Source organism: Nerophis ophidion, linkage group LG19, assembly GCF_033978795.1.
Source record: "Nerophis ophidion isolate RoL-2023_Sa linkage group LG19, RoL_Noph_v1.0, whole genome shotgun sequence".
In the NCBI taxonomy this organism is placed as follows: Eukaryota; Metazoa; Chordata; class Actinopteri; order Syngnathiformes; family Syngnathidae; genus Nerophis; species Nerophis ophidion.
In genome coordinates this window covers 40,425,393-40,449,360 of record NC_084629.1, presented here as the reverse complement: position 1 = coordinate 40,449,360, position 23,968 = coordinate 40,425,393, and the positions used below count along the sequence as shown (strand labels likewise).

Sequence of the window (23,968 nt, the reverse complement as noted above, 5' to 3'; positions counted from 1 at the left end):
CAACAATTCCAATTAGTCATATTTACTTGAAAACAGACAAAATATTCAGCCCCAAAACTTCCTACCAGTCATATTTACTGGAAAACACACAAAATATTCAGCAACAAAACTTCCTACCAGTCATATGTACTTGAAAACACACAAAATATTGAGTAAAAACACTTCCTACCAGTCATATTTACTTGAAAACCGACAAAATACACAGCCCCAAAACTTCCTACCAGTCATATTTACTTGAAAACACACAAAAAATTGAGTAAAAACACTTCTTACCAGTCATATTTACTTGAAAACCGACAAAATACACAGCCCCAAAACTTCCTACCAGTCATATTTACTTGAAAATACACAACATATTCAGTAAAAACACTTCCTACCAGTCATATTTACTTGAAAACACACAACATTTTCAGTAAAAACACTTTCTAGGACAGACAATCAGGAAGTCTGAGGAAAAAGAAGTACCAGTCTGTGTTTTGGTCAAAGGTGCTGGGGTCTCCCACCAAGATCTCGAAGAGGGCGTCGCCCAGGTCCGTGGTGTTGACCAGAAAACCTCGCAGGAGAGTTTGCAGGTCAGGTAGAAGTCTGGCACACAGCTGACCGGGTTCTAGTCCCAGGACCTCTGTCAGGTGGCGTAGAGACGACGTGTTCTCCGCCGCGCATACCTGGAACACACCAGACCATCAGTCCCACACCAGGCCAGTCCTGTCACGTGATGAACCAAACCAGGACAGTCCTAGGGTGCGAACGTGTCTTGGTGGAGTGGATCAGTGATGGGGGTGTGGACTACATTGTGAGCTAGACCTGGGACTTGAGGAGATCGAGTCGTGGTGTGAAGAGTGGATCAGTGATGGGGGTGTGGACTACATTGTGAGCTAGACCTGGGACTTGAGGAGATCGAGTCGTGGTGCGAAGAGTGGATCAGTGATGGGGGTGTGGACTACATTGTGAGCTAGACCTGGGAGTTGAGGAGATCGAGTCGTGGTGTGAAGAGTGGATCAGTGATGGGGGTGTGGACTACATTGTGAGCTAGACCTGGGACTTGAGGAGATCGAGTCGTGGTGCGAAGAGTGGATCAGTGATGGGGGTGTGGACTACATTGTGAGCTAGACCTGGGACTTGAGGAGATCGAGTCGTGGTGTGAAGAGTGGATCAGTGATGGGGGTGTGGACTACATTGTGAGCTAGACCTGGGACTTGAGGAGATCGAGTCGTGGTGCGAAGAGTGGATCAGTGATGGGGGTGTGGACTACATTGTGAGCTAGACCTGGGAGTTGAGGAGATCGAGTCGTGGTGTGAAGAGTGGATCAGTGATGGGGGTGTGGACTACATTGTGAGCTAGACCTGGGACTTGAGGAGATCGAGTCGTGGTGCGAAGAGTGGATCAGTGATGGGGGTGTGGACTACATTGTGAGCTAGACCTGGGACTTGAGGAGATCGAGTCGTGGTGTGAAGAGTGGATCAGTGATGGGGGTGTGGACTACATTGTGAGCTAGACCTGGGACTTGAGGAGATCGAGTCGTGGTGCGAAGAGTGGATCAGTGATGGGGGTGTGGACTACATTGTGAGCTAGACCTGGGACTTGAGGAGATCGAGTCGTGGTGTGAAGAGTGGATCAATGATGGGGGTGTGGAGTACATTGTGAGCTAGACCTGGGACTTGAGGAGATCGAGTCGTGGTGTGAAGAGTGGATCAGTGATGGGGGTGTGGACTACATTGTGAGCTAGACCTGGGACTTGAGGAGATCGAGTCGTGGTGTGAAGAGTGGATCAGTGATGGGGGTGTGGACTAAATTGTGAGCTAGACCTGGGACTTGAGGAGATCGAGTCGTGGTGTGAAGAGTGGATCAGTGATGGGGGTGTGGACTACATTGTGAGCTAGACCTGGGACTTGAGGAGATCGAGTCGTGGTGTGAAGAGTGGATCAGTGATGGGGGTGTGGATTTCATTGTGAGCTAGACCTGGGACTTGAAGAGATCGAGTCGTGGTGTGAAGAGTGGATCAGTGATGGGGGTGTGGACTACATTGTGAGCTAGACCTGGGACTTGAGGAGATCGAGTCGTGGTGTGAAGAGTGGATCAGTGATGGGGGTGTGGACTACATTGTGAGCTAGACCTGGGACTTGAGGAGATCGAGTCGTGGTGTGAAGAGTGGATCAGTGATGGGGGTGTGGACTACATTGTGAGCTAGACCTGGGACTTGAGGAGATCGAGTCGTGGTGTGAAGAGTGGATCAGTGATGGGGGTGTGGACTACATTGTGAGCTAGACCTGGGACTTGAGGAGATCGAGTCGTGGTGTGAAGAGTGGATCAGTGATGGGGGTGTGGATTTCATCGTGAGCTAGACCTGGGACTTGAAGAGATCGAGTCGTGGTGTGAAGAGTGGATCAGTGATGGGGGTGTGGACAAGCAGCACAGCTGTCTGGAAGGTCTGCTGCAGGTGGAGAAGGTTCTCTGCAGACACACACAATACAAGACCAGGTCAAAGACAAGGCAGGAGAGTGGAGGTGACATCATCACATTCCACTCTGCTTACACAACATGTCAGGAAGTCAAACATCTTGATGACACAATGTGTAATTAGACTGTAATTAGACTGTAATTAGACGGAAGTAATGTTCCCTTCCATGCTGTTCAACACCGGGAGGCTCAGGCAATTACAACAGTTCAGTGTTGTAACCAAGACTTAGATTGGTTACATCTAGTCCAAGATTTGGATCGGTCACATCTAGTCTTAGATTTAGACTTTTCACATCTAGTCTTAGACAGATAGGTCAAATCTAGTCTTAGTTTGTAGATTGGTCACATTTAGTCTTAGACTTAGATTGGTCACATTTAGTCTTAGACTTAGATTGGTCACATGTATTTTTAGACTTAGATCGGTAACATCTAGTCTTAGACTTAGATTGGTCACATCTATTCTTAGACCTAGATTGGTTATATCTAGTCTTAGACCTAGAACGGTCACATCAAGTCTTCGACTTAAATCGGTCACATTTAGTCTTAGACTTGGATCGGTCACATCTAGTCTTTGACTTAGATTGGTCACATCTAGTCTTAGACTTAAATCGGTCACATCTAGTCTTAGACTTAGATTGGTCACATCTAGTCTTAGAATGAGATTTGTCACATCTCGTCTTAGACTTAAATCGGTCACATCTAGTCTTAGACTTAGATTGGTCACATCTATTCTTAGACCTAAATTGGTTATATCTAGTCTTAGACCTAGAACGGTCATATCAAGTCTTCGAATTAAATCGGTCACATTTAGTCTTAGACTTGGATCGGTCACATCTAGTCTTGGACGTAGATTGGTCACATCTAGTCTTAGACTTAGATCAGTCACATCTAGTCTTTGACTTAGATTGGTCACATCTAGTCTTAGAATTAGATTTGTCACATCTCGTCTTAGACTTAAATCGGTCACATCTAGTCTTAGACTTAGATTGGTCACATCTATTCTTAGACTTAGATTGGTTATATCTAGTCTTAGACCCAGAACGGTCACATCAAGTCTTGGACTTAAATCGGTCACATTTAGTCTTAGATTTGTATCGGTCACATCTAGTCTTAGACGTAGATTGGTCACATCTAGTCTTGGACTTAGATCAGTCACATCTAGTCTTAGACTTAGATTGGTCACATCTAGTCTTAGAATTAGATTTGTCACATCTCGTCTTAGACTTAAATCGGTCACATCTAGTCTTTGACTTAGATTGGTCACATCTAGTCTTGGAATTAGATTTGTCACATCTCGTCTTAGACTTAAATCGGTCACATCTAGTCTTAGACTTAGATTGGTTATATCTAGTCTTAGACCTAGAACGGTCACATCAAGTCTTCGACTTAAATCGGTCACATTTAGTCTTAGATTTGTATCGGTCACATTTAGTCTTAGATTTGTATCGTTCACATCCAGTCTTAGACGTAGATTGGTCACATCTAGTCTTAGACTTAGATTGGTCACATCTAGTCTTAGAATTAGATTTGTCACATCTAGCCTTAGACTTAGATCGGTCAAGTGTTGTCTTGGACTTAGATCGGTCACATCTAGTTTTAGAGGTGGATCGGTCACATCTAGTCTTAGATTGTTACATCTTGTTTTGGACTTAGATCGGTCACATCTAGTCTTAGACTTAGATTGGTCACATCTATTCTTAGACTTAGATTGGTTATATCTAGTCTTAGACCTAGAACGGTCACATCAATTCTTCGACTTAAATCGGTCACATTTAGTCTTAGACTTCGATCGGTCACATCTAGTCTTAGACGTAGATTGGTCAAATCTAGTCTTAGACTTAGATCAGTCACATCTAGTCTTTGACTTAGATTGGTCACATCTAGTCTTAGATTTAGATTGGTCACATCTCATCTTAGACTTAAATCGGTCACATCTAGTCTTAGACTTAGATCGGTCAAGTGTAGTCTTGGACTTAGATCGGTCACATCTAGTTTTAGAGTTAGATCGGTCACATCTAGTCTTAGATTGTTACATCTTGTCTTGGACTTAGATCGGTCACATCTAGTCTTAGACTTAGATTATTCACATCTCGTCTTAGACCTAGATCAGTCACATCTAGTCTTAGATCGGTCACATCTAGTCTTAGACTTAGATCGGTCAAGTGTAGTCTTGGACTTAGATCGGTCACATCTAGTTTTAGAGTTAGATTATTCACATCTCGTCTTAGACCTAGATCAGTCACATCTAGTCTTAGATCGGTCACATCTAGTTTTAGAGTTAGATCGGTCACATCTAGTCTTGGACTTAGATTATTCACATCTCGTCTTAGACCTAGATCAGTCACATCTAGTCTTAGATCGGTCACATCTAGTTTTAGAGTTAGATCGGTCACATTTAGTCTTAGATTGTTACATCTTGTCTTGGACTTAGATCAGTCACATCTAGTCTTAGACTTAGATTATTCACATCTCGTCTTAGACCTAGATCAGTCACATCTAGTCTTAGATCGGTCACATCTAGTCTTAGACTTAGATCGGTCAAGTGTAGTCTTGGACTTAGATCGGTCACATCTAGTTTTAGAGTTAGATTATTCACATCTCGTCTTAGACCTAGATCAGTCACATCTAGTCTTAGATCGGTCACATCTAGTTTTAGAGTTAGATCGGTCACATCTAGTCTTGGACTTAGATTATTCACATCTCGTCTTAGACCTAGATCAGTCACATCTAGTCTTAGATCGGTCACATCTAGTTTTAGAGTTAGATCGGTCACATTTAGTCTTAGATTGTTACATCTTGTCTTGGACTTAGATCAGTCACATCTAGTCTTAGACTTAGATTATTCACATCTCGCCTTAGACCTAGATCAGTCACATCTAGTCTTCGACGTCACATTTAGTTTTAGACTTGTATCGGTCACATCTAGTCTTAGACGTAGATTGGTCACATCTAGTCTTAGACTTAGATCAGTCACATCTAGTCTTAGACTTGTATTGGTCACATCTAGTCCTAGACCTAGATCAGTCACATCTAGTCTTGGATCGGTCACATCTAGTCTTAGACTTAGATTATTCACATCTCGTTTTAGACCTAGATCAGTCACATCTAGTCTTAGATCGGACACATCTAGTCTTAGACTTAGATTATTCCCATCTCGTCTTAGACCTAGATCAGTCACATCTAGTCTTGGATCGGTCACATCTAGTCTTAGACTTAGATTATTCACATCTCGTTTTAGACCTAGATCAGTCACATCTAGTCTTAGATCGGTCACATCTAGTCTTAGACTTAGATTGGTCACATCTCGTCCTAGACCTAGATCAGTCACATCTAGTCTTGGATCGGTCACATCTAGTCTTAGACTTAGATTATTCACATCTCGTTTTAGACCTAGATCAGTCACATCTAGTCTTAGATCGGTCACATCTAGTCTTAGACTTAGATTATTCACATCTCGTCCTAGACCTAGATCAGTCACATCTAGTCTTAGATCGGTCACATCTAGTCTTAGACTTAGATTATTCACATCTCGTCTTAGACCTAGATCAGTCACATCTAGTCTTAGATCGGTCACATCTAGTTTTAGACTTAGATTATTCACATCTCGTCCTAGACCTAGATCAGTCACATCTAGTCTTAGGTCGGTCACATCTAGTCTTAGACTTAGATTATTCACATCTCGTCTTAGACCTAGATCAGTCACATTTAGTCTTAGATCGGTCACATCTAGTCTTAGACTTAAATCGGTCACATCTAGTCTTAGACTTAGATCGGTCAAGTGTAGTCTTGGACTTAGATCGGTCACATCTAATTTTAGAGTTATATCGGTCACATCTAGTGTTAGATTGTTACATCTTGTCTTGGACTTAGATCGGTCACATCTAGTCTTAGACTTAGATTATTCACATCTCGTCTTAGACCTAGATCAGTCACATCTAGTCTTAGATTTAGATTATTCACATCTCGTCTTAGACCTAGATCAGTCACATCTAGTCTTAGATCGGTCACATCTAGTCTTAGACTTAGATTATTCACATCTCGTCCTAGACCTAGATCAGTCACATCTAGTCTTAGATCGGTCACATCTAGTCTTAGACTTAGATTATTCACATCTCGTCTTAGACCTAGATCAGTCACATCTAGTCTTAGATCGGTCACATCTAGTCTTAGACTTAGATTATTCACATCTCGTCCTAGACCTAGATCAGTCACATCTAGTCTTAGGTCGGTCACCTCTAGTCTTAGACTTAGATTATTCACATCTCGTCTTAGACCTAGATCAGTCACATCTAGTCTTAGATCGGTCACATCTAGTCTTAGACTTAAATCGGTCACATCTAGTCTTAGACTTAGATCGGTCAAGTGTAGTCTTGGACTTAGATCGGTCACATCTAGTTTTAGAGTTAGATCGGTCACATCTAGTGTTAGATTGTTACATCTTGTCTTGGACTTAGATCGGTCACATCTAGTCTTAGACTTAGATCAGTCACATCTAGTCTTAGACTTGTATCGGTCACATCTAGTCTTAGACTTAGATCAGTCACATCTAGTCTTTGACTTAGATTGGTCACATCTAGTCTTAGATTTAGATTGGTCACATCTCGTCTTAGACTTAAATCGGTCACATCTAGTCTTAGACTTAGATCGGTCAAGTGTAGTCTTGGACTTAGATCGGTCACATCTATTTTTAGAGTTAGATCGGTCACATCTAGTCTTAGATTGTTACATCTTGTCTTGGACTTAGATCGGTCACATCTAGTTTTAGACTTAGATTGGTCACATCTCGTCCTAGACCTAGATCAGTCACATCTAGTCTTAGATCGGTCACATCTAGTCTTAGACTTAGATTATTCACATCTCGTCCTAGACCTAGATCAGTCACATCTAGTCTTAGATCGGTCACATCTAGTCTTAGACTTAGATTATTCACATCTCGTCTTAGACCTAGATCAATCACATCTAGTCTTGGATCGGTCACATCTAGTCTTAGACTTAGATTATTCACATCTCGTCTTAGACCTAGATCAGTCACATCTAGTCTTAGACCGGTCACATCTAGTCTTAGACTTAGATTATTCACATCTCGTCTTAGACCTAGATCAGTCACATCTAGTCTTAGACCGGTCACATCTAGTCTTAGACTTAGATTATTCACATCTCGTCTTAGACCTAGATCAGTCACATCTAGTCTTAGATCGGTCACATCTAGTCTTAGACATATATTGGTCACAGGTTGTCTTAGACTTAGATAGATCACATTTAGTCTGAGATCTAGATTGGTCACATCTAGTCTAAGATCTAGTTTAGCAGCTGGTGCCAAAACCCCGAACGTTTATACTCCAAAACCAGGAAGGTGTGCCTGGGCAAGGATGAATGCGGCTTATCGTAGTGAGAAAAACAACTGTTGAGATGCAAACAAACAATCCTTAGAGTCAAAGCCAAGGACAGTAGTTGAAGTGTAGTGAGCATTGAGGTTCTGTGGCTGTGGACCCACTACTACCAGTCCAATAGTGGGACTCACCCGTGTTCGCATTTGATTCGGTTGTAAAGAAATGTCACACAGGAGTCTCTGTGTCGGGTAGGAAACAGTTTGACTTCCGGCTCGTTCGGACGTTACCTTGAGATTCACTGGCAAGGACTTGGGTGATGTCTTTGAGCTGAGCCGCCAACGGGAAGCGGTCTGGGAGCAGAGCAACAGCATCCCTCAACAGATCTAGAGATGACCTAGCAGGATTGAGAACAGAATGTTTGTGAAATGCATCACAGGTTCTAAAGAAATGGAGGGATCGGTTTATCCGTTTGGTACTCACATCTGAGAACTGCTGGGCAGGGTGGCAAAGGAGAGGACCCCGAGGGCCGCATCGATTGCTTTATCCCCTGAGCCGTTGAAAGACCACGCCATGTCCCTGGTTGTCCCCTTGACCACGATGTTTAGATCGGGGTTGGCAAAGAACACGTGAGCGGTCTCAAGGACTTCCTCTGGAGCAAGAGGGGCCGAGATGGCTTGGAACATTGCCGGGTAGTCCATGTGCAGCAACTGGAGGAAGTCGTCCACGGGACTCAGACCAGGGATCACGGGGGCCTCGCGTCTGTGTCGGCCGTTCAACAAGTGGCTACCCCCCCCAAATTGAAGGTGGTCCTCGGGCCTGCGAAGACCACCGCTTAACAACTGCCCCAACATTGCAATGAGGTTCCCGGCAAGATCTTCAACCAGCTCTGTGGTCTCTGGCATGTTTATTCCAAAATGAGTCAGCACGGACAATAAAGGCCGGATTAGTTCCGATATTCTGGGTAGCGCCTGAGTCAGCAGTTCTAGTCCGGATTCTTCTGCTGACGCCAACCACGCAGACACCTCGGCCACTTTCTGCACGAGCAAGGTCGTGGCGTTGGAGGCCAGAAAGTGCTCCAGTACTTGGTAAACCACCGGCTCGTTCCCAAAGACCTCCATGTGGATCAGGGCTTTAAGAACATCCCTTATCACGGCGGGGAGGGATCCATCAGTGAGCCAGGAGAAGTCGGCCTCCATCAGTGAGTCCGAGGTGATGTTGGCACAGGAGAGGAGGATCAATGCCGCCTCCCTGAAGACCACCTGGGAGGTGTTGCCCTCCTGAAGATGATGGGAGTTGCTCAGGATGTGTCCTTCCATAGCGTCCATACACGGCCCCAAGATGGCCGCTACAGTCTGCAACTCTTCTGACAGCATCTTCATGGAGGACAAACTGGGAAGGACACAAAGTACGTATGGGACTGTCAGGGCCGAGGAACGCTCACAAAAACCAGGATTCAGATGAAATGTTAAAGGGGAACTGCACTTTTGTTTGGTAATCTTGTCCATCCTTCAAAATCTTTGTGAGGGACAAGAACACATGTTTTTTTTTTGTAGGATGATCAAACATGCTTGGAAGATGTGGACTAAAGTGCCCCGGGCCCCACATAGGACCTAATGACTTGGACTAAAGGGCCCCGGGCCCCACATAGGAACTGATGACTTGGACTAAAGGGCCCCGGGCCCCACATAGGACCTGATGAGTTTGACAAAATGGCCCCGGGCCCCACATAGGACCTGATGACTTGGACAAAAGTGACCCGGGCCCCACATAGGACCTGATGACTTTGAAAAAATGTCAACCGGCCCCACATAGGAACTGAAGACTTGGCCTAAAAGACCCCCGACCCCACATAGGAACTGGTGACCTGGACTAAAGGGCCTCGGGCCCCACATAGGACCTGATGACTTTGACAAAAGGTCCCCGGGCCCCACATAGGACCTGATGACTTGGACTAAAGGTCCCCGAGCCCCACTTAGACCTGATGACTTGGACTAAAGGGCCCAGGCCCCACATAGGACCTGATGACTTGGACTTAAGGGCCCCGGGCCCCACATAGGAACTGGTGACTTGGACTAAAGGGCAACGGGCCCCACATAGGACCTGGTGACCTGGACTAAAGGTCCCCGGGCCCCACATAGGACCTGATGAGTTTGAAAAAAGGTCCCCGGGCCCCACATAGGACCTGATGACTTGGCCTAAAGGGCCCCGAGCCCCACATAGGACCTGATGACTTGGACTAAAGGGCTCGGGCCCCACATAGGAACTGGTGACCTGGACTAAAGGGCGCCGGGCCCCACATAGGACCTGATGACTTGGCCTAAAGGGCCCCCGGCCCCACATAGGACCTGATGACTTGAACAAAAGGTCCCCAGGCCCCACATAGGAACTGGTGACCTGAACTAAAGGGCCCTTGGCCCCACATAGGAACTGGTGACCTGGACTAAAGGGCCCCGGGCCCCACATAGGACCTGGTGACTTGTACTAAAGGGCCCCGGGCCCCACATAGGACCTGATGACTTGGCCTAAAGGGCCCCGGGCCCCACATAGGACCTGATGACTTGGACTAAAGGGCCCCGGGCCCCACATAGGAACTGGTGACCTGGACTAAAGGGCCCCGGGCCCCACATAAGACCTGATGACTTTGACAAAAGGTCCCCGGGCCCCACATAGGACCTGATGACTTGGACTAAAGGGCCCCGGGCCCCACATAGGAACTGGTGACTTGGACTAAAGGGCCTCGGGCCCCACATAGGAACTGATGACTTGGACTAAAGGGCCCCGGGCCCCACATAGGAACTGGTGACTTGGACTAAAGGGCCCCGGGCCCCACATAGGAACTGGTGACTTGGACTAAAGGGCCTCGGGCCCCACATAGGAACTGATGACTTGGACTAAAGGGCCCCGGGCCCCACATAGGAACTGGTGACTTGGACAAAAGGGCCTCGGGCCCCACATAGGACCTGATGACTTTGACAAAAGGTCCCCGGGCCCCACATAGGACCTGATGACTTGGACTAAAGGGCCCCGGGCCCCACATAGGAACTGGTGACTTGGACTAAAGGGCCCCGGGCCCCACATAGGACCTGATGACTTTGACAAAAGGTCCCCGGGCCCCACATAGGACCTGATGACTTGGACTAAAGGGCCCCGGGCCCCACATAGGAACTGGTGACTTGTACTAAAGGGCCCCGGGCCCCACACAGGAACTGGTGACTTGGACAAAAGGTCCCCGGGCCCCACATAGGACCTGATGACTTGGACTAAAGGGCCCCGGGCCCCACATAGGAACTGGTGACTTGTACTAAAGGGCCCCGGGCCCCACACAGGAACTGGTGACTTGGACAAAAGGTTGGCTGCAATTAGGAGTGTGCTCACCTGTTGTGTAGCTGCATGTCTTTGAGCGGCGTGTGCCAGTCCAGCGGGGCATTCGGCGGCCGGCCCAGCAGCGCCACCATGTGGTGGGAGACAGCAGTGATGAGGGCCTGCATGGCATGAGACTGGTCCAGGATGACTCGGTACAAGGACTGTGTGGCTTGGACAAGTCCTGAAACTGCAGCAGTCCTGGGTTGGTCTTCCTGGAAGAAGATTTAATGATCTGTGAGTCAACATTGCCACCAAGTGGTGATAATAATATCAACTTAACATTATTCTACCCTATAGATATACTGTACATGTAACATTATGTGCCCTATGGATATACTGTACATGTAACATTATGTACCCTAGTGATATACTGTACATGTAACATTATGTGCCCTATGAATATACCGTACATGTAACACGATCAAGCTTTTTATATTATAATATTCTAAAATAATACTTCATCATTTGACTTTTATCAATGTTTTTTATCTGTTATCATTTTTAAAACAATTTTCTTAAAAGGGGAACTACACTTAAAAAAAAAAAATCCTTCACAATTATTATATAGGACAATAACTCATTTTTTTCCCTTGGATTCTAAACAGTAAATAAACACTAACAAAAGTAAGCTAACAATGGAGCTACTGCCATTTACTCTCTTCCGCTTCTAAAGCACTCTAAATTACACCCAGAAACTCCATGTAATACAGTAACATTCATAATAACATTTAATATATACATGATGTAAGTATATATGTAGTATCTAGTAACATTCATAATAACATGTAATATATACATGACGTAAGTATATATGTAGTATCTAGTAACATTCATAATAACATGTAATATATACATGATGTAAGTATATATGTATTATCTAGTAACATTCATAATAACATGTAATATATACATGATGTAAGTATATATGTAGTATCTAGTAACATTCATAATAACATGTAATATATACATGATGTAAGTATATATGTATTATCTAGTAACATTCATAATAACATGTAATATATACATGATGTAAGTATATATGTCATGTAGTAACATTCATAATAACATGTAATATATACATGATGTAAGTATATATGTAGTATCTAGTAACATTCATAATAACATGTAATATATACATGATGTAAGTATATATGTCATGTAGTAACATTCATAATAACATGTAATATATACATGATGTAAGTATATATGTAGTATCTAGTAACATTCATAATAACATGTAATATATACATGATGTAAGTATATATGTAGTATCTAGTAACATTCATAATAACATGTAATATATACATGATGTAAATATATATGTCATGTGGTAAAATTCATAATAACATGTAATATATACATGATGTAAGTATATATGTAGTATCTAGTAACATTCATAATAACATGTAATATATACATGATGTAAGTATATATGTAGTATCTAGTAACATTCACAATAACATGTAATATATACATGATGTAAATATATATGTAGTATCTAGTAACATTCATAATAACATGTAATATATACATGATGTTAAGTATATATGTAGTATCTAGTAACATTCATAATAACATGTAATATATACATGATGTAAGTATATATGTAGTATCTAGTAACATTCATAAAAACATGTAATATATACATGATGTAAATATATATGTCATGTAGTAAAATTCATAATAACATGTAATATATACATGATGTAAGTATATATGTAGTATCTAGTAACATTCATAATAAGATGTAATATATACATGATGTAAGTATATATGTCATGTAGTAACGTTCATAATAACATGTAATATATACATGATGTAAGTATATATGTAGTATCTAGTAACATTCATAATAACATGTAATATATACATGATGTAAGTATATATGTAGTATCTAGTAACATTCATAATAACATGTAATATATACATGATGTTAAGTATATATGTAGTATCTAGTAACATTCATAATAACATGTAATATATACATGATGTAAGTATATATGTATTATCTAGTAACATTCATAATAACATGTAATATATACATGATGTAAGTATATATGTAGTATCTAGTAACATTCATAAGAACATGTAATATATACATGATGTAAATATATATGTCATGTAGTAAAATTCATAATAACATGTAATATATACATGATGTAAGTATATATGTAGTATCTAGTAACATTCATAATAACATGTAATATATACATGATGTAAGTATATATGTAGTATATAGTAACATTCATAATAACATGTAATATATACATGATGTAAGTATAAATGTCAGTAGTAACATTCATAATAACATGTAATATATGCATGATGTAAGTATATATGTATTATCTAGTAACATTCATAATAACATGTAATATATACATGATGTAAGTATATATGTAGTATCTAGTAACATTCATAATAACATGTAATATATACATGATGTAAGTATATATGTATTATCTAGTAACATTCATAACATGTAATATATGCATGATGTAAGTATATATGTATTATCTAGTAACATTCATAATAACATGTAATATATACATGATGTAAGTATATATGTAGTATCTAGTAACATTCATAATAACATGTAATATATACATGATGTAAGTATATATGTAGTATCTAGTAACATTCATAATAACATGTACTATATACATGATGTAAGTATATATGTAGTATCTAGTAACATTCATAATAACATGTAATATATACATGATGTAAGCATATATGTAATATCTAGTAACATTCATAATAACATGTAATACATACATGATGTAAGTATATACGTATTATCTAGTAACATTCATAATAACATGTAATATATACATGATGTAAGTATATATGTAGTATCTAGTAACATTTATAATAACATGTAATATATACATGATGTAAGTATATATGTCATGTAGTAACATTCATAATAACATGTAATATACATGATGTAAGTATATATGTATTATCTAGTAACATTCATAATAACATGTAATGTATACATGATGTAAGTATATATGTAGTATCCAGTAACATTCATAATAACATGTAATATATACATGATGTAAGTATATATGTATTATCTAATAACATTCATAATAACATGTAATATATACGTGATGTAAGTATATATGTCATGTAGTAACATTCATAATAACATGTAATATATACATGATGTAAGTATATATGTAGTATCTAGTAACATTCATAATAACATGTAATTTACATATTTTCAGCAATTTAACTATTCATTTTACAGACACTTTCCCTTCAACAACAAGAAGAAAAAGACTACTAATCATGGCAGACTTGATGAGGGACAACAAAGACTACTTTGATGATCCATCCATCCCATCCATCCATTTTCTACCGCTTATTCCCTTTCGGGGTCGCGGGGGGCGCTGGCGCCTATCTCAGCTACAAGCGGGCGGAAGGCGGGGTACACCCTGGACAAGTCGCCACCTCATCGCAGGGCCAACACAGATAGACAGACAACAGTCACACTCACATTCACACTCTAGGGCCAATTTAGTGTTGCCAATCAACCTATCCCCAGGTGCATGTCTTTGGAAGTGGGAGGAAGCCGGAGTACCCGGAGGGAACCCACGCATTCACGGGGAGAACATGCAAACTCCACACAGAAAGATCCCGAGCCTGGATTTGAACCCAGGACTGCAAGACCTTCGTATTGTGAGGCAGACGCACTAACCCCTCTGCCACCGTGAAGCCCACTTTGATGATCCAGAAACTTCTATTTTTGAGGCTGAAAATAAGGAGGATGATGTACAAGTTTTAGAAGCTAAACAGATGCAGCTTTAGTCATTCCTAAGTGCTAAACAAGATACACAGACAAAAAAAACCCTTTAAAGTCACTTTGTGGTATGACATCATCAGAGTGTGTCTGCAGTACTCACAGGTGTGTACAGGTGGGGGTGCACGGCATACGCCTCCAGCACAGGCTGCAGGCTGACATCACACCACCTTTCCAGGACACTTTGGTTTAGAGCGGCTGCCTCCATGACCGGATGCCACACCCTCAGGACCTCGCTGCACTCCAAGCTTCCGTTAGCCTGGAGGATGATGTCATGACATGTCAGACTCCTCCCACACACCTCAGGTACAAAGACAATTGGCAATGCAAATGACAGGTGTGTCATCTGATTGGTACACGCCCACATTTACCAGGTGTGCTTCAAAGTCATGCAACGATCCCTCTGGAGGGGTCTTTAAAGGGATATTCAGCACTTAAGTGTGCTTCAAAGTCATGCAACGATTCCTCTGGAGGGGTCTTTAAAGGGATATTCAGCACTTAAGTGTGCTTAAAAGTTATGCAACAATCAAGAGAGATGTTCAGCTCTTAAGTATGCTTCAAAGTCATGCAATAGTCCCTCTGGAGGGGTCTTTAAAAGGATGTTCAGCACTTAAGTGGGCTTCAAAGTCATACAACGATCCCTCTGGAAGGGTCTTTAAAGGGATGTCCAGCACTTAAGTGTGCTTAAAAGTTATGCAACAATCAAGAGAGATGTTCAGCTCTTAAGTATGCTTCAAAGTCATGCAATAGTCCCTCTGGAGGGCTCTTTAAAAGGATGTTCAGCACTTAAGTGGGCTTCAAAGTCATGCAACGATCCCTCTGGAGGGGTCTTTAAAGGGATGTCCAGCACTTAAGTGTGCTTCAAAGTCATGCAACAATCAAGAGAGATGTTCAGCTCTTAAGTATGCTTCAAAGTCATGCAATAGTCCCTCTGGAGGGGTCTTTAAAAGGATGTTCAGCACTTAAGTGTGCTTCAAAGTCATGCAACAATCAAGAGGGATGTTCAGCTCTTAAGTATGCTTCAAAGTCATGCAATAGTCCCTCTGGAGGGGTCTTTAAAAGGATGTTCGGCACTTAAGTTTGCTTCAAAGTCATGCAACAGTCCCTCTGGAGGGGTCTTTAAAGGGATGTCCAGCACTTAAGTGTGCTTCAAAGTCATGCAACAATCAAGTGGGATGTTTAGCTCTTAAGTATGCTTCAAAGTCATGCAATAGTCCCTCTGGAGGGGTCTTTAAAAGGATATTCGGCACTTAAGTTTGCTTCAAAGTCATGCAACAGTCCCTCTGGAGGGGTCTTCAAAAGGATGTTCAGCACTTAACTTTGCTTCAAAGTCATGCAACAGTCCTTTGGAGGGGTCTTTAAAGGGATGTTCGGCACTTAAGTGTGCTTCAAAGTCATGCAACAATCCCTCTGGAGGGGTCTTTAAAGGGATGTCTAGCACTTAAGTGTGCTTTAAAGTCATGCAACGATCAAGAGAGATGTTCAGCTCTTAAGTATGCTTCTAAGTCATGCAATAGTCCCTCTGGAGTGGCCTTTAAAAGGGATGTTCAGCACTTAAGTGGGCTTCAAAGTCATGCTACAGTCCTTTAGAGGGGTCTTTAAAGGGATGTTCGGCACTTAAGTGTGCTTCAAAGTCATGCAACGATTCCTCTGGAGGGGTCTTTAAAAGTATGTCCAGCACTTAAGTGTGCTTAAAAGTCATGCAACAATCAAGAGGGATGTTCAGCTCTTAAGTATGCTTCAAAGTCATGCAATAGTCCCTCTGGAGGGGTCTTTAAAGGGATGTTCACCACTTTTAAGTGTTTTTCAAAATCATGCAACAATCCCTCTGGAGTGGCCTTTAAAAGGGATGTTCAGCACTTAAGTGTACTTCAAAGTCATGCAACAGTCCCTCTGGATGGGTCTTAAAAGGGTTGTTCAGCATTTAAGTGTACTTCAAAGTCATGCAACAATCCCTCTTTAAAAGGGATCTTCAGCTCTTAAATATGCTCTAAAGTCATGCAACAACACCTCTGGAGGGGTCTTTAACGGGATGTCCAGCACTTAAGTGTGCTTCAAAGTCACGCAACAGTCCCCCTTTGAAGGGATTTTCAGCCCTTAAGTATGCTTCAAAGTAATGCAACAGTCCCTCTAGGTGGGTCTTAAAAGGGTTGTTCTGCATTTAAGTGTACTTCAAAGTCATGCAACAGTCCCTCTGGATGGGTCTTAAAAGGGTTGTTCAGCATTTAAGTGTACTTCAAAGTCATGCAACAATCCCTCTTTAAAAGGGATCTTCAGCTCTTAAATATGCTCTAAAGTCATGCAACAACACCTCCGGAGGGGTCTTTAAAGGGATGTCCAGCACTTAAGTGTGCTTCCAAGTCACGCAACAGTCCCCCTTTGAAGGGATTTTCAGCCCTTAAGTATGCTTCAAAGTCATGCAACAGTCCCCCTGGATGGGTCTTTAAAGGGATGTTCAGCACTTAAGTGTGCTTCAAAGTCATGCAACAGTCCTTTGGAGGGGTCTTTAAAGGGATGTTCAGCACTTAAGTGTGCTTCAAAGGAGCCAATTTGGAGTCCTTACATACACACTATAATAATAGTGTATGTTGAAGCACAGTACGTCTGACTATGGTAGTCATAATGCTCAGACAAACCATTAAGCAGTGCGGTTTTGTAGTTCACCAAAGTGGTACTAAAACATTTTGACAGATTTTCAAGCGCTGTGTGTAATATTTTATATTCCCAATGAAACATCAAAGTGTCATTAATTGAACAGGGGGCATCAACCTGCAGTCCACACGTGTCTCTCATGTGTGGCTGCCATCTACTGGTCACACTCATCATTACACCATGTGCCACATAAAATTGCTTTGAGGTCGGTAAGCACAACCAGAATCAATCCGCACTTTAGGGGCACCGGGTTAGAGGGCACTCTGTCCATTTTGGAGAAAACAAACGGATTTTAAGTGTGGCTTGTAGTCGGAAAAATACGGGAGACAAAGTCCAAACACTCCTGACGGTGGAATGTGTCTTTTCATTGCCTGTCAACCCTTTTGTTGGTACTGTTGTGCAAACAAAACCTGAATCTGATCCAAAGAGATGTGGTAACAATTTGAGTGTTGATACTGTATGCTCTGTATTATTTATAACAGGGGTAGATCTCACTTAACCCTTGGCATACCTTCACGTAAAATACCATCTATAAGAGAACTAGTGCGCACATAACACAACTAAAGTGACAACTCTGAATCATGTTGTGCGAGACTTGTGCAGAACAGCATTGGCGGCTGCAAGATGTACTTACAGGTCACACTGAGGGTGGCCGTATAAACAACATGAACACTGTTACAAATATGCGCCACACTTTGAACCCACACCAAACAAGAATGACAAACACATTTTGGGAGAACATCCGCACCCTAACACAACTTAAACACAAGAGAACAAATACCCAGAACACCTTGCAGCCCAAACTCTCCCGGGCTACAATATACACAACCTCAACCAACGCAAGTAGGGAGGGTGTATTGTAGCCCGGAAGAGTAAGGGCTGCATGGGATTCTGGGTATTTATTCTGTTGATGTTATGTTGTGTTACGGTGCGGATGTTCTCCTGAAATGTGTTTGTCATTCTTGTTTGGTTTGGGTTCACAGTCTGGCACATATTAGTAACAGTGTTAAAGTTTTTTTTTACGGCCACCTTCAGTGTGACATGTGTAGCTGTTGACCAAATTTGTCTTGCAACATCACACATGTGTACTGCTCGGTCAAATATGCTTGCACGCTGTCTGCACAGGAATGAGAGGGCGTTAAGAACAGTACCATGGTGGCACCACCTGAGTATTCTTGACTGGGTAAAAATCGGCTGAATGGATACCCTGAAATTATGAGGACTACCGTGAAAATTGGGAACTTTGGGAAGTATGACGCTGTCCAGTTCCGTTCACATTAAACTCGCGGGCCGCACATACATTAAATTGTCATATCAAAGTGCGGGCCGCAAAATAACATCTCGCGGGCCGCAATTGGCCCACAAGCCGCATGTTTGAGACCCCTGATCTATAATATCTGGTGGTTGACGACAGTGACTCAGCTTGTTTCATTCCTTTTGTTTTGTTTTGTTTCATTGTGGCATTTGTTTTCATTGTTTTCTTTCATTGTTGTGCAAACAAAACCTGCATTTGATCCAAAGAGATGTGGCAACAATTTGAGTTTAGAAACCGTATGCTCTGTATTATCTATAATATCTGATGTTTGTCGACAGCGACTCAGTATGTTTCATTGCTTTTGTTTTGTTTCATTGTTTCATTTGTTTTCATTGTTTTCATTTGTTTTGTTCCATGGTTTCATTGTGTTTTGTTTCATTGTTTGTTCCATTGTTGTGCAAACAAAACCTGCATTTGATCCAAAGAGATGTGGCAACAATTAGAGTTTAGAAACCGTATGCTCTGTATTATCTATAATATCTGATGTTTGACGACAGTAACTCAGTATGTTTCATTGCTTTTGTTTTGTTTCATTGTTTCATTTGTTTTCGATGTGTAAATTTGTTTTGTTTCATAGTTTCATTGTGTTTTGTTTCATTGTTTGTTTTTGTTTTGTTTCATTGTTGTGCAAACAAAACCTGCATCTGATCCAAAGGGATGTGGCAACAATTTGAGTTTAGAAACCGTATGCTCTGTATTATCTATAATATCTGATGTTTGTCGACAGTGACTCAATATGTTTCATTGCTTTTGTTTTGTTTCATTTGTTTTCATTGTTTTGTTTCATTGTTTTTTGTGTGTTTTGTTTCATTATTGTGCAAACAAACCTTTATCTGATCCAATGAGATGTGGCAACAATTTGACTGCATGCTCTGTATTATCTATAATATCTGATTATTGACGACAGTGATTCAGTATGTTTCATTTGTTTTCATTTGTTTTGTTTCATTGCTACATTTTGTTTTCTTTCATTGTTTTGTTTAGTTTGTTTTCATTATTTTTGTTTCATTATTGTGCAAACAAAACCTGCATCTGATCCAATGAGAAGTGGCAACAATGTGAGAGTAGATAACTGCATGCTCTGTATTATCTATAACATCTGATGTTTGAGTGACTCAGCATGTTTCATTGCAATTCTCCAGACCAAGGAGTGGTTTTAACCTGCTCGGCAGCCAGCAGCGTGTCCTCTATGGCAGGCTGCATTCTTTCTGCGATCTGGGACAAGTTAAAGAGACTGGAGTTGACAGACTGTGCCATCTCTGTAGCCAAGGTCATCAGAGGAGTCTGAAGGCTGAGGATCAGCACTGTTGAAAAGACAAGAAAGAAGTTTGGAACTTTAAACATTTAAGTCCCATCTTAGAAGTAATTTGTACACTCCAGCCTTTAAATAGACCCCCCTTTGGACCAGTTGATCTGCCGTTTCTTTTCTGCTATGCCCCCCATCTCCTTCATTAAGGGTGATGACCACAGATGACGCGCTAGCTGACCAAAGTCAGGACCCAGGGTGGACCACTCATCTGTGCATCAGACTCTCACACTATTATGTTAGATCCACTATGGACTGAACTTTCACACTATTATGTTAGATCCACTATGGACTGGACTCTCACACTATTATGTTAGATCCACTATGGACTGGACTCTCACACTATTATGTTAGATCCACTATGGACTGAACTTTCACACTATTATGTTAGATCCACTATGGACTGGACTCTCACTATTATGTTAGATCCACTATGGACTGGACTCTCACTAGTATGTTAAATCCACTATGGACTGGACTCTCACTATTATGTTAAATCCACTATGGACTGAACTCTCACTATTATGTTAGATCCACTATGGACTGGACTCTCACTATTATGTTAGATCCACTATGGACTGGACTCTCACACTATTATGTTGGATCCACTATGGACTGGACTCTCACACTATTATGTTGGATCCACTATGGACTGGACTCTCACTATTATGTTAAATCCACTATGGACTGGATTCTCACTATTATGTTAGATCCACTATGGACTGGACTCACTATTATGTTAGATCCACTATGGACTGGACTCTTACTATTATGTTAGATCCACTATGGACTGGACTCTCACTATTATGTTAGATCCACTATGGACTGGACTCTCCCACTATTATGTTAGATCCACTATGGACTGGACTCTCACTATTATGTTAGATCCACTATGGACTGGAGTCTCTTACTTTTTTGTTAGATCCACATATGTGGTCCCCTCCAAGGTTTCTCATTGTTATCCCACTGGGTTGAGTTTTTCCTTGCCCTGATGTGGGATCTGAGCTGAGGATGTGGTTGTGGCTTGTGCAGCCCTTTGAGACACTGGTGATTTAGGGCTATATAAGTAAACATTGATTGATTGATTTGGAATATTTCTAAAACCAGAGTTCTCCAGCACAAGTATTACACAAAGGTGTGTTCTCATCCTAATTACCCACAATGCCCAGTAGTCTACTCACTGTTCTGGGCTTCTGTGGTCTTCACCATGGATGCCAGCGTTGTTTCTACACTGTTCCATGTCTCTGGTTCACCGACGGTGGACAGTATGGCCTCCAACAGCTTTTCAAGCCTGGGACAAAACCAGAAGGATTATGGGTCGGATATCATCTTATGTAAAGGCCATCCTTCTCAGAAAGGAACTTACCTGTGCCAGGTCTCGTTGTTGGCGTTTCCTGTGATGAGTTGTTCAAGAACCGGAGCGAGGTGAGTCAAACCCCCCAAAGGTGGAGTCTCTGAGCCAAGACCGTTGACAATAATCTGCCAAATCTGTCCAGAAAGTGCAGGTACAGGTGTCACATGATGATGTGGTGTGATAAGTGCAGGTACAGGTGTCACATGATGATGTGGTGTGATAAGTGCAGGTACAGGTGTCACATGATGATGTGGTGTGATAAGTGCAGGTACAGGTGTCACATGATGATGTGGTGTGATAAGTGCAGGTACAGGTGTCACATGATGATGTGGTGTGATAAGTGCAGGTACAGGTGTCACATGATGATGTGGTGTGATAAGTGCAGGTACAGGTGTCACATGATGATGTGGTGTGAAGTGCAGGTACAGGTGTCACATGATGATGTGGTGTGATAAGTGCAGGTACAGGTGTCACATGATGATGTGGTGTGAAGTGCAGGTACAGGTGTCACATGATGATGTGGTGTGAAGTGCAGGTACAGGTGTCACATGATGATGTGGTGTGATAAGTGCAGGTACAGGTGTCACATGATGATGTGGTGTGATAAGTGCAGGTACAGGTGTCACATGATGATGTGGTGTGCTAGGTGCAGGTACAGGTGTCACATGATGATGTGGTGTGATAAGTGCAGGTACAGGTGTCACATGATGATGTGGTGTGATAAGTGCAGGTACAGGTGTCACATGATGATGTGGTGTGATAAGTGCAGGTACAGGTGTCACATGATGATGTGGTGTGATAAGTGCAGGTACAGGTGTCACATGATGATGTGGTGTGAAGTGCAGGTACAGGTGTCACATGATGATGTGGTGTGATAAGTGCAGGTACAGGTGTCACATGATGATGTGGTGTGAAGTGCAGGTACAGGTGTCACATGATGATGTGGTGTGATAAGTGCAGGTACAGGTGTCACATGATGATGTGGTGTGATAAGTGCAGGTACAGGTGTCACATGATGATGTGGTGTGAAGTGCAGGTACAGGTGTCACATGATGATGTGGTGTGATAAGTGCAGGTACAGGTGTCACATGATGATGTGGTGTGAAGTGCAGGTACAGGTGTCACATGATGATGTGGTGTGAAGTGCAGGTACAGGTGTCACATGATGATGTGGTGTGATAAGTGCAGGTACAGGTGTCACATGATGATGTGGTGTGATAAGTGCAGGTACAGGTGTCACATGATGATGTGGTGTGCTAGGTGCAGGTACAGGTGTCACATGATGATGTGGTGTGATAAGTGCAGGTACAGGTGTCACATGATGATGTGGTGTGATAAGTGCAGGTACAGGTGTCACATGATGATGTGGTGTGATAAGTGCAGGTACAGGTGTCACATGATGATGTGGTGTGATAAGTGCAGGTACAGGTGTCACATGATGATGTGGTGTGAAGTGCAGGTACAGGTGTCACATGATGATGTGGTGTGATAAGTGCAGGTACAGGTGTCACATGATGATGTGGTGTGAAGTGCAGGTACAGGTGTCACATGATGATGTGGTGTGATAAGTGCAGGTACAGGTGTCACATGATGATGTGGTGTGATAAGTGCAGGTACAGGTGTCACATGATGATGTGGTGTGATAAGTGCAGGTACAGGTGTCACATGATGATGTGGTGTGATAAGTGCAGGTACAGGTGTCACATGATGATGTGGTGTGATAAGTGCAGGTACAGGTGTCACATGATGATGTGGTGTGATAAGTGCAGGTACAGGTGTCACATGATGATGTGGTGTGAAGTGCAGGTACAGGTGTCACATGATGATGTGGTGTGATAAGTGCAGGTACAGGTGTCACATGATGATGTGGTGTGAAGTGCAGGTACAGGTGTCACATGATGATGTGGTGTGATAAGTGCAGGTACAGGTGTCACATGATGATGTGGTGTGATAAGTGCAGGTACAGGTGTCACATGATGATGTGGTGTGAAGTGCAGGTACAGGTGTCACGTGATGATGTGGTGTGAAGTGCAGGTACAGGTGTCACATGATGATGTGGTGTGATAAGTGCAGGTACAGGTGTCACATGATGATGTGGTGTGATAAGTGCAGGTACAGGTGTCACATGATGATGTGGTGTGATAAGTGCAGGTACAGGTGTCACATGATGATGTGGTGTGAAGTGCAGGTACAGGTGTCACATGATGATGTGGTGTGAAGTGCAGGTACAGGTGTCACATGATGATGTGGTGTGAAGTGCAGGTACAGGTGTCACATGATGATGCGGTGTGATAAGTGCAGAGCTTATTTATTGACCTTTCTGATCCTTTCTCTTTGAGCAGAGAGATATTATCGTTTGTCTGAAGATAAGAGGCTTTTGAGT

At 42.3% G+C, this 23,968-nt stretch overlaps 1 protein-coding gene across 2 annotated transcripts in view; it reads right to left on the bottom strand.

Annotated features, from left to right (window-relative positions):
- abca12 (ATP-binding cassette, sub-family A (ABC1), member 12) overlaps window positions 1–23,968 on the bottom strand; it is a 195,721-nt gene that overhangs the window by 129,148 nt on the left and 42,605 nt on the right. For both annotated transcript variants that reach the window (XM_061879994.1, XM_061879995.1), the window contains 9 exons: window positions 21,598–21,719; window positions 21,413–21,522; window positions 20,087–20,229; window positions 15,062–15,217; window positions 11,163–11,362; window positions 8,268–9,176; window positions 8,075–8,181; window positions 2,345–2,451; window positions 466–665 (listed from right to left, as the gene is read on the bottom strand). In XM_061879994.1, the coding sequence (XP_061735978.1) occupies window positions 466–665; window positions 2,345–2,451; window positions 8,075–8,181; window positions 8,268–9,176; window positions 11,163–11,362; window positions 15,062–15,217; window positions 20,087–20,229; window positions 21,413–21,522; window positions 21,598–21,719 (2,054 nt within the window). The remainder of the gene's footprint in view (window positions 1–465; window positions 666–2,344; window positions 2,452–8,074; window positions 8,182–8,267; window positions 9,177–11,162; window positions 11,363–15,061; window positions 15,218–20,086; window positions 20,230–21,412; window positions 21,523–21,597; window positions 21,720–23,968) is intronic.